The following is a 16,199-nucleotide window of genomic DNA, read 5'->3' as shown; positions in this document are numbered from 1 at the left end:
GACAACCCAAGTATAATATTCTGCTAGATAGCAAGTCTTTCTCTTTTTATATATAGGACTATCACCAGACCTACAATCTATGGAACAGATTCGGAGAATTATGAGACCCACTGACGTACCTGATACAGGTTAGTATATACAGAAGTTTAGTTAATTGCTTTACATAAAATGTTGATGTGCTTGAACCTAATTATATTTAGTGAAAGTCATTCAGAAACCTACTATCATCCTTGAAAACAGTTAACAAAGTGATTACAGCAATCTTGACAGAAAAAAAATTAAAGGAAAGTAGTTGCCTTGCCAGTCTTATTTAAAAGCATTAATGTGTTCATGGCTTCATGATAAATAAGTAAAGTAATACAACAGGCTGGTGCTCAGTAGTAGTATAATGTAAGGAACAGATAAGCTGACTGACTACACAGGAAATGGTAGCCAGAAATGAAATAAAGGCTTCCACCTATTGTACTTGAGTGTGCCACACATATTTTTTTGTATGCCGAAGTCATCAGAAAGTACTACCCTAGGAAGCCAGAGAAGGTTGTACTTGTGTGGTTGCTTTAACAGAGACTGGTTTAGATTGGAGTGCCTAGGGACTAGTGATGATCATGACAGTGTGAAAAGGCAGGAGGAATATACTGTGTGTGCTGTATTCTGTGCTTTCTTCTATTTCATTGTTTTTTTTGTTTTTTTGTTTTTCCCTGTTTTCTAAAGGTTTGCTTTGTGATTTACTGTGGTCCGACCCAGATAAGGATGTACAAGGCTGGGGAGAAAATGATCGTGGTGTTTCTTTTACTTTTGGAGCTGATGTAGTCAGTAAATTTCTGAATCGTCATGATTTAGACTTGATTTGTCGAGCTCATCAGGTATACAGTATAAGATGTTTTATTGTTAACTTCACACATTTTCATTTATTGGTAGGTAGGTAGGTAGGTAGGTAGGTAGGTAGGTAGGTAGATAATTTACCCTGATGCCTTTTAGTTACTGTGACACTTGACCAAGGCAACTTATAAAAGAAAGAATTGAACTTCAAGCTCACAGATTTATTAGAGTCTGTGGCCATCATGGCGTGGTGGGTGGTGCAGATGGGCATGACTTTGGGCAGTAGCTGAGAATTTCCATCTTGAAGCAGCTGCCGAGAGGCAGTGAGAATGACTTGGACTTTTGAAACCTCAGAATCTCCAGGGACACCTAATACTTCTAACAATTCTACCTTCTGAAGACCAAGCATTCAAATATATGAACTGATACCTAAGAAAGGTAGTGGGGGAAGGGGGCTGGAGAGTTGGCTCAGTGATTTAATAGCACTGGCTTTTCTTCCAGAGGACCCGGGTTTGATTCTCAGCACCCATATGTCAGCTCAAAACTGTCTGAAACTTCAGTCCCAGGAGATGAGACACCTTCTAGCCTCCAACAGCATCAGGCATGCAAGCCATGCATAGACACACTTGCAGCAAAACACCCATACACATAAAATATGATCTTTATATGGGAAGAGCGTAGATGAAGAGGTCAGACTCTAGATCTCACAAGTCAGTGACCAGGCAGTGTTAGCTCTGCCAGCTCACTCTGTGTGATTATGTTTCAGAAGAGAACATTCTGTAGTACAAGTGAGCTAACTGCAGCCCTACCAGTGCTTTGCTAAAGTTTCCAGGGGTGGTCTCTTCTCTGTGTAATATGGAAATATTCTGATGCTACCCAAATGTGTCAGTATTGTATTTTGACAGAAACAAACTATGATGTGAGAATTTTTCTGAGACAGTTGTGGAATGCAATTATAAACTGGTTAATAATACAGTTAGTTATTTTAGTTTCTAAAAAAAATCGAGATCATCTTTTGATCTCAAAAGTGTTCATGATCCGTAAACCATAATTGGCTTATAATATATTGGCTGAAAATATTTTTGTCCTCTTAGCTTTGTTTTTAAAGTGTATATTTTATTTCCTATGTGTAAATGATCTGCTTGCATGTATGTGTGGGCACTACAGGCATGCCTAGTGCCTACAGAGGTCAAATGAGCATGTCAGATCCCCTGGAACCTAGAGTTTCCGATGGTTGTGAACTACCAAATGAGTGTTTGAGAACTGAATGTTTTTCCTTCTGAAAAAGCAACAAGTGCTCTTAACTGCCCTTCAGCTCCATTGGCCTCTTTTCTTTGTTGGTTTGGTTTTGTAGGTTAAAAAAAGTTACATGTGTCTATGGGAGTTTGTGCAAATGGAAGATTCATTTTGTTTTATTTTGTTACCGTAATCGGGAATAAGGTCAGGGTCTCGCTCAGCACCTGATACAGAGAGGCTTTGTTATTGTCTGGCCTTCACTTCATTAACCTGCATTAGTGTATGTGGTTCAGATGACCCACTAATAAGTGTTTTTATTTGTTACTTCTTTTGACAGGTGGTGGAAGACGGATATGAATTTTTTGCTAAACGACAATTGGTAACTTTATTTTCTGCTCCAAATTACTGTGGCGAGTTTGACAATGCTGGTGGTATGATGAGTGTGGATGAAACTTTGATGTGTTCATTCCAGGTAAGACAGGAAATGCAAATGTCTGTCCATCTTCCTTTCTTTCCCCTCCCCACTCTCTTTTTCTTTGAGACAGGATCTCCCAGAGTAATTTTTTTAAAATAATCTCTTTGAGTAGAGTGTGTTGAAATTGAGTTCAATTCATAATTTATTACCATTCAGGGCTAGAGATACAGTTCAATGGTAAAATACTTTCTTATCACATGTAAGACCTTTGATTCAATATCCAATACAGCAGTGGAGGGGACCCTCACTCCACTCCCTTGTGGAGGGGAGAGCAAAAGACAGAAAAAAGTGATTACCATCCAGACTCCATTAGAATTTTATTATTTGGTCGTGAACTTTCCAGCTTTCGGGCTGTATAATTGAATAGAATTTCAGAAAATTTTAGGTTGCACCACTCTTGTTTCAAATGTTTAAACTGTTACTCTTGTTATCTACTGGATAGTGTATAATTACTAAAGGAACGTGAATGGCAAGCTGGGAAGGTGGCTCAGTGAGTAAAGTGCTTGCCATGGAAGGATGCAGACCGTAGTTTGGATCTCCAGTACCCAGCGGAGCAGTGGCATGTGCATGTGATGTCAGGCTAAGGAGGAGACAGGAGGATACCAGGGGTTTGCTGGCTAGCCACCGTAACCCGTTAATGGACTTCAAATTCGTCAAAGCAGCTGAGGAAGATACTCAACATTGGCTGACCTTTCTCTCCTACACAGAAATGAATGAATTTGGTGGATAAATTAGGCTTTTGTTTCCTTTTGCAAGATTAATGTATGAGATAGGCATTGAGGAAGAAAGATGAAAATAAAATACAGTGTTAACTAAGAAGGGGAATTTTAGTCGTCTTAAGTACACTTACAGAAAATGTGTATTTCTAAGGACTCGCTCTTGCTTTGTTTTGCTGCTTGTGCAAACTGTTATTTTTCATTGGCTGAGAAAGCTCACTGCTGCAACATGCACATATTGGGATAGCATTCAGAACTCTCATTACCAGCATCTGAGGATGCATACATTCCTTGTATAAAGTGGCACAGCATTTACATATAACTCATACATAGCCTTCCTTTCCATACAGTTTAAATGGTCTCTAAATTGCTTAAAATGCCTGGTACAGTGTATATGCTATTTAAATTAGAATCATGTTGTTGGCCTGGTGGTAGTAATGCATTTTAATCCCAGCATTTGGAAGGCAGAGGCAGGCAGAACTATCAGTTCAAGGTCAGCCAGGTCTACAGAGTAAGTTCCAAGGCTATATTCAGAAACCCCGAGGGAAAAAACAACAACAACAACAAAAACAAAAACAAAAAAATGATGTTTATAGAGAAGGCGAGAAATGTGCACACACATTCAATCCAGAAACTTCTTTTTTTTTGACTAATTTCACTCTAATATAATTCAGTCCAACAGCTGAACTAATAGGTTGCAGACTACTGGTGTGTACAGCTGACAGCAAGGTTTCCAAAGCTCTTTCCCCTTGTATTAAAATACATCTATTAACTACAGTTGAATGTCAAATGATTGGTATCTTCATTATGTATTAAGGGTTTTAACCAGGTCTTGTCCTTCAGCACTTGTATTGAGGAGTCATAGAGGATTAATGTATTTCTTTTACTGGGACACTCTAGTATGTAGAGTAGTTTTAAGAAATACTGTATAGGGGCTAGAGAGATGGCTTAGCAGCTAAAATCACTAGCTGCCCTTCTAGCAGACCTATGTTCAATTCCCAGCACATGGCAGCCAACAGTTGTAACTCCAGTTCCCGGGGATCCAACACCCTCACACAGACATAAATGTAGGCAAAACACCAATGCACATAAAGTTAAAAAGTATTTTTTTAAAAAAGCTACATAATATTTTCCCATACTTTTTATTTCTAGCAAGTAAAAGTCTATTTGTGCCTACTATAACGAGTGTAAGGAAACTTAACATGTTTATGCATGATGTGCTTGCATATATCCTTAACCCTAGCACTTAGGAAACAGAGACCGACAGTTATCGTTGAGTTCAAGGCTAACCTGAACTGCATAGCAAGTTTGAGGTCAACTAGATGACATCGAGAGACCCTGTCTTTTAAGAAACAAAATGCTGCAAGGGCACAGTGAAACAGTTTAACACTTAATACTAATGATGGAATGCAGATTACTGCAACTGCCTTGAAACACAGTGTTAATTAAAGGGTTAAACATTGTGTCATTAGATGATTGAGCACAATTAGGTCCACACAGAACCTTTTATAACATTATTTATAATAGCTAAAAGTGGAAACGACCTCAGTGCCTAGCAGAAGAATGAATAAATAAATCACGCTATCCATCCATACAATAGAACATTTTAGCAATAAAAATGACTACAGATTTTGACAGATGGCACAGCATGGAAAAGGTTTGAAATCTTAAGTGGAAGAACCTATTCTCACAGATCATGGTATTTGCTAACAATATTAATGAAGCTAATAACTGGAATCAGTTACATTAAATAATGTAGAATAGGCAAGTCCATAAAGACATAAGGTGGGTGAGTGATTGCTAACACTTATGAGGAGATGAAGAACCAGAATATGATGTGACTAAGAACAAAGATTTTGGGGGGTTGGACAAAATTACTAAAATCAGATAATTGTGGTAAATATATAGCATACTAACTAAGTAAATAAATACACTAAAAACATGTACACTTTAAAAGATTAAACTTGATGGTATGGAGTGGGCCATGGTGGTGCATGCCTTTGATCCCAGCAGTCGGGAGCAGAGGCAGATAGATCTCTGAGTTCTAAAGCTAGCCTAGTTTGCAGAGTGAAGGACAGCCAGGGCTATATAAAGAAACCTTGTTTGGGGTGGGATGGTGTGGGGGACTTTATCCTATGGAAAATACCATAAAACACTTAAAGTAAGATTTACCTGTATATGAAAGATACAGTGGCTTATGCCTGTAATCTCAACACTCAAAATGGTGAGGCAGAAGGATTGCCAGGAGTTTGAGGTTGGCCTGACTACACCAACAATGTATCTCAGAAAACCAGGGGAAAGGTCAGAATTAAGATGATAACCTAGGGTTTTTGACTCACACCAGTATTTTTTTTCTCTAAAAAGATGAACTAGTAGAGAAGTTTTTAACTTAAATTTAAGGGTTTCTGAATTTAAGGTCTCTGCAGTTACTGAGGCTGTATATCTAAGCTGTGTTTCTAAAATGTAAAGCAAATGTTCCTTGTTCGTCCTTGCGGGGGGGGGGGGGGGGGGTGATGTTGGGGACCAAACCCAGGTCCTGTTAAGCACTCACAGAGCTGCTCTGCCGAACTGACACTTTAGTCTGAGACATGGTTGTGCAGGGTTGCTGAGCTGTTTGTATTTTCCTGGACAATTTATTTATTGTCCAGGAATTTATTTATGCTATTTATTGAAAGAATAATATTGTTAACAAATTAATTATTTATTTCAAGATATTGAAACCATCTGAGAAGAAAGCTAAGTACCAGTATGGTGGGCTGAATTCTGGTCGTCCTGTCACTCCGCCTAGAACAGCTAATCCACCGAAGAAAAGGTGAAGACAGGAATTCTGGAAAGAAAACCCATCAGATGATTTGTTAAGGACATACTTCATAATATATAAGTGTGCACTGTAAAACCATCCAGCCATTCGACACCCTTTATGATGTCACACCTTTAACTTAAGGAGACGGGTAAAGGATCTTAAATTTTTTTCTAATAGAAAGATGTGCTACACTGTATTGTAATAAGTATACTCTGTTATAATACTCAACAAAGGTAAATCCAAATTCAAAAGTATCCATTAAAGTTCTATCTTCTCATATCACAGTTTTTAAAGTTAAAAAGCATCCCAGTTAAACTAGCTGTGTTAGTTACCCAGATGAAAGCATGAAGATCCATCTGTGTAATGTGGTTTTAGTGTTGCTTGGTTGTTTCATTATTTTGGGCTTGTTTTGTTTTGTTTGTTTTTGCTAGAATAATGACATCTACTTTTCCTGTTTTTCCCTAAACATTTTAAAAAGTGAAAATGGGAAGAGCTTTAAAGACATTCACCAACTATTATTTTCCTTCACTTATCTACTTAAGTAACTGTTGGATCTTACTAAGAAAACTTATGCCTCATTATAGTAAAAGGAACTTTAGAGGTTGATAGGTTTTAAAAATATACAAACTATCTGATCCAATGATTTTAATCAACCAGTTTGACTGGGCAAACTTTGCAGCTGATAATGAGTATTTCGCTTTTTACAAAATTGCCACTGATTTGGATTTGTGCACTCTAATCTTTAATTTATTGATGCTCTATTGTGCAGTAGCATTTCATTTAAGATAAGGCTCCTATAGTATTATCCAAAACTAGTTGGTAATGTGATTATGTGGTACCTTGGCTTTAGGTTTTAATTCGCACGAAACACCTTTTGGCATGCTTAACTTTCTGGTATTACCTTCACCTGCATTGGTTTTGTTTTTTGGGGGTTTTTGTTGTTTGTTTGTTTGTTTGTTTGTTTTTAGATCCACAGAACATGAGAATCCTTTTTGACAAGCCTTGGAAAGCTGGCTCTCTTCTTTCCCTCTCTATGTGAAGGATGTATTTAAATGAACGCTGGTCAGTGGGACATTTGTCAGCTTTGAGTATTGGGTGCTTCACTGTCTAATAATTGCCATGTGAATGTTTTTTTTGACTGTAAGGCTATGTCACTAAAGATTTTTACTCTACGTTTTCATAATCAAAGGTCATGATGTGTATAGACATGCTTTGTAGTGCAGTATAGTAGCAATAATTTCTGTACATGATCAAGAGTTTATTGCAGCATTTCTTTCCCTGTTCTCTTTTTTTAAGGGTTAGCATTAACAAATGTCAAGGAGTGACAGAGTCAACAAAGATTTTAGGAGGAGGAATAAGAACACACACAGACTTGTGATTCTTTGGATGTGACACTTATTGGATGTGATTCTAAAGTCTTTTATTGAATATTGTCAAATTTGTAAGCTTCATAGGGACGGACATAATGTTTATATAATGCCCTTATGTGTTACCATAGATGTAAAACCTTATATTGTCTTAAAAAATGTTAAATTGAGAACTCTGTTAACATTTTATGGATTGGCACATTATATTACTGCAAGAAACATTTGATTTTCAGCACAGTGCAAAAGTTCTTTAAAATGCATATGTCTTTTTTTTCTAATTCCATTTTGTTTAAAGCACATTTTAAATGTAGTTTTCTCATTTAGTAAAAGTTGTCTAATTGATACAAAGCCTGAGTGATTATTCTGTGTTGTTTTGTTTTACAGTGAGACATGTAAACACAAGTTGAAAGTGTCCCTGAGCTGTAGCCATGTTCCATTAGGTCACACATGCTTTTATTTAATGCAATTTGATAACTTTTCATACTGGAGTATAAATCAAACAATTGCTAATAGGATTTTAGATGTTTTCTCTAATCAATACTTAAAGTAGCTCAAGAAAATAAGCCTTAATATTGAGTGTTAGTCTCAATATTAGTTAATCTACACTAATCTGTATCTTAATTTGGTTTTTTATAAATGTTCATTCAAATTAAAACTAAGGGTGGGGGGAAAGTAAAAGCAAATTAGTATTGGTTGTTAAAGGATATACATTTACCATGTTGAAGATTATTTAGATCTTTTAAAGCTACTTCTTAGCTTCTCCTATGCAAGTTCTCAGTATATCATGTGCTCCTAAGAATGGTAACACAAATTATTAATTATACAAGTTTACTGACTGTCACAAAGACAGACACTAAAATACAGGCTACCTTTGACCCCACTATTGGTGAGGCAGACAGGTGGATCTGTGAACTGAAGCCTAGTCTACATGTTACAGCTTCTGTTTACTACATGAAAAGCTACAAGCAATTGTAGAGTATTTGGGTTAATTTCCCAGCACTCACAAGGCTGTCTATAGGGCCAGGCCAAGGGGATCTGCTGTTTTATGCCCTCTGTGAGCACCAGGCACATACATGGCACACATGGTGGGTGCATAGACATTCATGTAGGCAAAACCCTCATATACATTAAAATTAAATTCTTAAAGGATTTTTATATTAAGTGTTGGACGAATAAAATGAGTTTTTTGATTGGAGGGGTTGTCACTGTTTTTTTTTTTTGTTGTTGTTGTTTGTTTAGAGACAGAGTCGAGTCCAGGTTGGCATTCCTTGAGGGCTGATACAGTAGGTATGACCCACGTGGGTTAAGACAGCCATGTTAGTATATAACCCTCTGATAATGTGTAGCTTCCAAGGATGCTCCAGAAACTATCTGGTAGAACTCGTGTACCTACTTAGCATACCAAATTAAGCTACTGGCTGCTTCAGAAAGTTTTGGGTTGGTTTGATTTTTGTTTTTTAAGATTTACTCATTTTATTTATTTAATGTGTATGAGTGTTTTTTTGCCTGTGTGTATGTTTGTGCACTACATGGGTACATGGTGGCTGTAGAAATCAAAAGAAGGTATTGGAACTCCTGGAATTGGATTTATGGATGGTTGTGAGCCATCATGCACGTTGGAATGCAGCCTGGGTCCTCTGCAAAAGCTCCATGCTTAAAAAAGAAATCTTACTGTGAGGTGTAGTGACACACACCTATAATCTCAGCATTCCAAAGTCTAAGGTAGGATTGCCATTTGAGCCCAACCTGGGCTATAGATCAAGACACTACCTCAAAAAATATTAGTAACAGAAAAAAAAAATAATGTTTTTCATCTTAGCCAGTTGTAATGACACCTTGTTCTTAGGTGTTAGGTCCTTAGTCCAGGTTCTTAGGAGTTGGAGGCAGGAGGATCAAGAATTCTCCAAGGCCAGCCTAAGTTAAACAAGAGACCCCGTCTTAACTGCATATGCGAGTGGCTGAGTATAAGCAACTATTTGAGTGCTCAACCGTAAACCCATCTAGCACCCAACCCACAGTCTAGTCTCAGAACATGGCGGGGAAGACTGGAGAAGGGTGCCGTTGAATGCTGTTGCTGTGGCACAACATGACATACTCATGAACTATGGCTGCCTGGGGAGAATTGAGCCTGTCAGCATCCAGCCTGTATAGTTGATGGGCTCACAAAGCCCTGCCCCAAGCTGAGGAACTTTTGACAGTTAATGGTTACTGGGGGAAAGGAAGTCACATCTTCAGTGGTGTACCCAGTGCTGAGTTTTTCCACACCCATGTTCATGCATGCAACCTTAAAGTCAGTCAGAACAAATAAAAATGGGGCATGAGAAGAAGGGGGCCAAAAGGAGAGGATAATGGGAGATGTGTGTGTGTGTGTGTGTGTGTGTGTGTGTGTGTGTGTGTGTGTGTGTGTGTGTGTTCGTTCACAGTTGTCAACAAATACTTTTGAAACTTCTCTCCCAGCACAAGAGCCTGAACCTTCAAACAGACCTGTTTGACCTCACTGAAGCAAATTCAACAAGTCACCAGGGACCTAGGTTACAGTCCTACTGTACTGTTATTGTCTGGTTTGTTAGGAAACGAGACTTTTAACTTTTGAATTCCCCAGACTTTGAGTGCATTGTCAATTACTTGTAACTTGGAGCCTTGTGTGCATTCGGATGTTCCTTCAAGACTATGTAAAGTTTGGCCTTAAAACCTTTAGGTGGCTTAGACAAGCTCTGGGGTACAGATTTTTGGTTTTGCATCTAATGAGTTACAGATTTAAAAAATGATGGCTTATTTATTGTTGGCACTTTGACCTCCAGTTTCCCTTTATTTACAAGTCTCAAAACAAAACAAGAATTGTCTCTGAAGAATTTGAGTCTATACCTCTGAAATAATGGTTTGTTGCGAAAACTGTGGTCCTAATAGTTAAATATAAGAAAAAATAAAATAGTTTGTTGAAGGAAGCTGACACCTTTTAGAAATGAGGTCATGATCTTGTCTAAAGAGCAAGAGAGAACATTAGAAAGAAGGTACTGCTGGGTGGTGGTCACAGTTTTAACCCCAGCACTGAAGAGGAAGAGACTTGTGATCTCTGAGTTCAAGGCAGTCAGCCTAGTCTGCAGAGCCAAAGAAACCTTGTTTGGGTGGGGTGGGGGTGGAGGAGAAAAAGATACAGTATATTAAAAATTACATATCGGCCTTAAAGGGAAAGAGACTTCCCTTTAAAACCCGAGGGGAGCTTCAGGATGAGTGGAGGGGAGAAGGGAAGCCACCATGAGAATGGTTGTCAGGGTTGGGGAGAGGAGAGAACAGCCTTTAGAAAAATCCAACTTGCCCAAAGAAAGGGGATACCCCCTTTATACATGTCTTCACAAGGTAACCGGGAGTTTCATACCAGGTAATTTAGATCAAGATAGCCTGTGTGACTACACAGATAGTAGCCAAGTAATGTTTACATCATAAGTTGTTAGCCACTACATAACTCCCCCTGAGAGGGGGTGTGGCCTGATGGCTTCTGGCTGTAGTGTGTACATGATCACAGTCTTAAAGGGGCAGGTTTGTATACTGGTACAAGTGCTCAGTTAAGTAAGGATTCTGCAGCTAGCTCATTATGGGCACAGTGGGAAATTTACATATTCAGTCAAACATCCCTGACACTCTGTTGTCTTGATTTCTGCAGTCTGCATTCTTCCTTATCTTACAATCAACGTTGTAGTGAGCCACTAAACATATTTTTGAGAAATGGGTGAACTTACATAATGATGTATTTTTACACATTCATCCAGTCAGTATGAGCATTTTAAACAAGACTTGAAAGCAGAAGAGATTATTGCCTCATTGGCAAAATAAGGATTGTGTCATGGGTTCAAGAAAATGTGGAAAAGGGCCAGCAAAAAATATTTTCAGTAAGGAACAAAATGGTAATGTGGAAGAAACTGTACAGAAAAGCAGATTTTATTTTTGTGTTAAATGACCGGGCTGAATATAGTTTCAATAAAAAATTGCACAAAAAAGGATTTTGCACAGCTTGTGTCTCCAAGTAACGAGGGTGGGGAGGAGAGATGGGTATCCATGAATGTAGTTGCTATCTTTGGCACTTAGGGGTGACAAAAAAAGAAAGAAAAGGAAAGAAAAGGGGAATGGGTAAAAAGTCACCTCACCTGTAGGAGCGACAATGGGTGAAGGAAGAGGAGCATGCAGAGTCTAAACAGTATTGGTGATCTAGTCCTTGGGTATAAATGTGGACTGTGGGCCTGGAGAGATGGCTCTGTGGGTAAAGAACATTTAATGCTCAAGGAGGACTCAAGTTTGGTTTGCAGAGCCCTTATCAGGCACCTCACAACCACCAGTTTCTCCAGTTTCTGGGCTCTCGTGCCATCTTCTGACCTCTAATGGCACCTGCACAGAGGTGTTGCACTTACACTCAGGCACACACACACAAATCTTTAGAATTGAAATGTTTGATGGGTAACACCTTTTACCTCCTTTTAATAGTTTCAGTCTACACAGTTATATATGTTCTTTGTACATATTTTTTAAGATACATAAGATTTTCTTCATGTTAAATTGTATTATGAATACAGAAGTAGCTTTATTTTTAAAAACCTAATTACCTAAATGAGGACTGCAGAAAATGCTGTAAGGATTTAGCAGTCTGTTTCCACCTCTGTCACAGCTCTGCAAACAGGATGTGAGATCTGAGGGTGAGACAAGGGTGGATAAAGCACCATGCTAGGCTTCAAAAGACAACACTCCTGTGGCCCTGTTCAATTCTTGCATACAGCAAACAAGTAAAGCTTGTTGATTTAAGCTGGGCCTTGAAACATTGACATCAGTAGGAAACTTAAATGGTGAAGAGAGCAAATTATAAGCTAGGTTTAATTTTTTTAAGTGGAAATGTTTCAGACATACTTAAGAAAACAAAAAAGTAGAGGCTGGAGGATGTCTCTGGTTAAGACCATTAACTACTCTTCCAGAGGTCCTGAGTTCGATTCCCAGAACCCACAATGTTAGCATTCTATCTAAATTCCACCCCACAGTTACCTGGCAATAGCCAGGTATGCTCCCCCTCACTAAAACTTTATAGTGGCCTAGCCCACTATAAAAGGGGCTGCTTGCCGCCTCTTCTAGCAGGATACTTATTCTGCTACATTGTATACCCGGTGGAGCTCAGTGATTAGGCAGTAGAAGAGGAGGTGGAACTGGGAGAGAAAGAAGGGGAGGGGAGAAAAAGAAGAGGGGAGAAATAGAGGAAGGAGAAAATAAGAAGGAGGCTATCGGCCATGGAGAACCATGGATGCGTCGAACAATTACCTTCTATCAAAAGGTAAGATACTGAGTAACAACTATAATTGTGAGGGCATCTTGTTGCTTGAGCATTCCTAAATATATAAATCTGTTAGATAATCAAGCTTTAAGAGTCTCATTTCCATCTGGTACTTCGAGGATGACATATCGTCTGGGGTTCAGCTGAGCTTTGTGGATGCAGCATGGGAGACTGGCAGAGCCATCCCCTATACTGGGGTCTTGTGGGTGCGAGGGCCTGCTCATCTAGCTAGCCAGATGAGCCAAGGAGCAACAAGAACATGGTGGCTGCCTGGGAACAAGCCGCACCAGGCACCGTTCTAAATATCTCCTCTATACCCTCCTCTCCCCTGCTCTCTTGCCTTCTTGCTCCCCCTCTGTCACCGCGCCCTTTTCCCCTTCCCTTCCCCCTCTCTCCACGTGCTCGTGGCCGACCTCTGCTCTTTCCCTCCCCTCTTCTGCATCTCTGTTTCTACTACCCTCTTGACTCCCCCTCCTCACTATACTGTCGTGTGGCTGGTCCCTCAGGGGGAAGAGATGCCTCGGCATGGGCCTGCTGAGACATCCCCTTTCCCCATACCTCACCACACACCCATAGAACATATCCCCCATCTCTTTATCTTTTTATAAACACATCACATATGATGCTCACAACCATCTGTAATGAGATCTGATTACCTCTTTTGGTGTGTGTGAAGACAGAGTAGTCATATACATAAATATTTTTTAAAAAGGAAAACAAGTACAATGTTTAGCCTGAAAAATTGTGATTCTGGATGCATTATTTAAGTATAATGAGAACAAGCTGCTTCTATTTCAGACAGTGCAAGAAATGGACAGGTCTCAGTTCTCAGAAGCAAATGCCAAAGTGTGGTTCAGGGATTGAAGAACAGGAAGGAAGAAGAGGGAAAAGAGCAGGGAGGTGGTGGCTCACACCTTTAGTCTCCCTACTTAGGAGGCAGAAGCAGGCAGATCTCAGAAGCAGGCAGAGTTCAAGGCCAGCCTGGTCTACAGTTCCAGGACAACTAAAGCTACACAGAAAAATGCTGCCTCAAAAAACCAAAGAGAGATAATTTACTTTCATGTATGTGTACCACCTGTGTGCCTGGTACCCACAGGGTATATATGACGATGTTGGATTCCTTGGGACTGGAATTAGCAAGAACTGTGAACTGCCATGTGAGTGCTGGGTATCGAACCTGGATCCTCTGGAGTACCTGTTGTGCCCAGATCAGGAAAACGCCCCAGAGACCACCAGGAACCACAACTCCAATGCAAGCACATGAGAGTCTTTATTCAAGCTCAACCTTAGGCCACAAACCTTCCTGATGCAACAGGATAGGAGAGTGGCCCTGAGGTCTAGGGGAAGAGGATTTATAAAGGGAAAAAAATGCAAGGGGTCAGGGTTTCCAAGTCTTGGCATTACATAGAGGGTAAAGAAATCTTGGTCTTTAAGCTAATTGGTTTACAGCACCTGGTTAAACCACAAGGAGGGAGCCTACATTAAAAAGGAGGATCTTGACCTGGGAAAGACATGTTTTCTTAGCCCACTCTGTTATCAGCTAGCTGCAGCTACTGTCTCTATTTTGTAACTTCCAGGACATTTCATGATTTTTCTCAGACCTCAAGGGTAGGGGCCCGTGCCTCTCTTAAGGGCAAGTTAACTTAGAATGGAGACTTAAAAGTAGAATGGAGTTTATTCTGCTACTTTTAGTCTCTTCTCACCCACTGTCATCTCTCCAGCCTCCAGAGATTTGCCTTGAATACTGAGTCATATCAAAGTCTCAGATGTGAGAAAGACAAGAAACAGAATATTTTCTGTATGTCTGTCCATTACTAGTTAAACCACAATATGAGATTTGTCCCAGGAGGACACATTTGTATTTATACTAAGACATAATAAGGGTCACATCAGCTGTCTACAATTATACTGTCAGAAAAAAAAAAAAAAAGTAAATACTAACTTCAAACCAGAACTCAAATTCTTTAGTGCATTCACATTGTACACAAAATGGTTTTAAAACACAAAGGTACAGGAGTGAGAACATTCCTGAAGGCCTCGATGATTGAACCTTTTAGGCCAAAATTTTAGCAATGCTACTTTCTCAATACCTTTATCAAATTGACCTTAATACAAAAAATACAATAAAACATAGATTTAACTATGATTATCTAAGGATCACTGTCAGTCATGATGGCACACCTGAGAGGTGAATTTATTTCAGTTATCATCTGCTATGTATGGATTGAGTGGAGGCCAGTCTTGACTACAAAATCCTGTTTTACAGTGTGTGTGTGTGTGCGCGCGCGTGCACTTTACCTCTCAAGGAAAAATATTGTGTCTTGTATTCTAGTTATTTCTGTATCTGTCTTCAACTATTTTACAACATAGTGCTGTTCGTGTGCTGGAAAATCACATTTTATACTAATGGCTGGAAATTAATGATCACAAGAATCCCTGACACCTGGGGGTTGGGGGAGGAGGAAAGACAGCAGGAAAGGATCCTCAGGAAAAGCCAGAAGAAAAGCATGGAGCAGCCACCCAAAGAGTTTGACACGTTTATTCACTTAAAGGCCATGGATAAAACAAAAAGAAACAAAAGCCCTCAAAAGACTCCCTCCCCCAAGAAAAATTAGTTCTCAAATGCCCCTTGTAAAAGTGATTTTTAGTTTAACTGTAAGATGCGCTTGATGATCAGAGTTGCTGACCAAGGAACTAATTGCTGGGAAGTACCGCCAACAGTCAAGGCTGAATCTCTCTTAAATGCTATCTATAGTTACAGAAACATAAAACCATAGAAGCAGCATCAACCACCAGAATGATTTAAATATGGTCCTTTTCTGGAGTATGCACTCAGTAAGACATAAAAGACTAGCAGCATGGAAAAAACGGATGCGGCCAGGCAGTGGTGGCCCACGCCTTTACTCACGGCACTTGGGAGGCAGAGAGAGGCCAGCCTGGTCTACAGAGTGAGTTCCATGACAGCTAGGGCTATACAGAGAAATCCTGTCTCGAAAAAACAAAAAACAAAACATAACAAAAGAAGAAAAAAAAAAACAACCAAGAACAACAACAAAAAACGGATTCGGTGTGTCAACAGAAAAAAAAATGCAGAAAAGCAGATTTGCCTTAGAGGGATGGGACTGGCAAGCACCGATTAAGCAATTAAGCAACTGCTATATCCCAGGCGTCTCGGGAAGGCATGGGATGACAAAAGGAGCATTTAGAGCTGTAGACGGGAGAACGTTGCCCTCTCCTCGCTAAAGGCCACTTTATTCACACCTTTTAGGCTAGCGTGGGCGGGCTCTTCTTCCTCCTCTTCCACACTTGTGCACATGCTGTTGTCGGGGGAAACAGCGTCCTCTCAGAGGCACGTGCAGAGAGGCAGGGAGGGAAAACGGCGAGCTGCAGGGCAACCCCATCTCCTCGTTCTGTAGAGAGTCCTCAACCGCTCCGCACGGACAGCGTTCGCGGAAAAGCGCGATCGCGTCAAAGA

At 39.8% G+C, this 16,199-nt stretch overlaps 1 protein-coding gene across 3 annotated transcripts in view; it reads left to right on the top strand.

Moving 5' to 3' along the window:
- Ppp1cb (protein phosphatase 1 catalytic subunit beta) overlaps window positions 1-8,611 on the top strand; it is a 33,963-nt gene extending 25,352 nt beyond the window's left edge. For all 3 annotated transcript variants that reach the window (XM_076942261.1, XM_076942262.1, XM_034513970.2), the window contains 4 exons: window positions 57-128; window positions 712-863; window positions 2,393-2,527; window positions 5,958-8,611. In XM_076942261.1, coding sequence (XP_076798376.1) covers window positions 57-128; window positions 712-863; window positions 2,393-2,527; window positions 5,958-6,062 — 464 coding nt within the window. In that variant the 3' untranslated portion in view covers window positions 6,063-8,611. The remainder of the gene's footprint in view (window positions 1-56; window positions 129-711; window positions 864-2,392; window positions 2,528-5,957) is intronic.
- Window positions 8,612-16,199: the final 7,588 nt, after the last annotated feature.

This window comes from Arvicanthis niloticus, chromosome 11 (assembly GCF_011762505.2).
Source record: "Arvicanthis niloticus isolate mArvNil1 chromosome 11, mArvNil1.pat.X, whole genome shotgun sequence".
Taxonomy (NCBI): domain Eukaryota; kingdom Metazoa; phylum Chordata; class Mammalia; order Rodentia; family Muridae; genus Arvicanthis; species Arvicanthis niloticus.
This window is presented reverse-complemented; position numbering and strand designations above follow the sequence as displayed.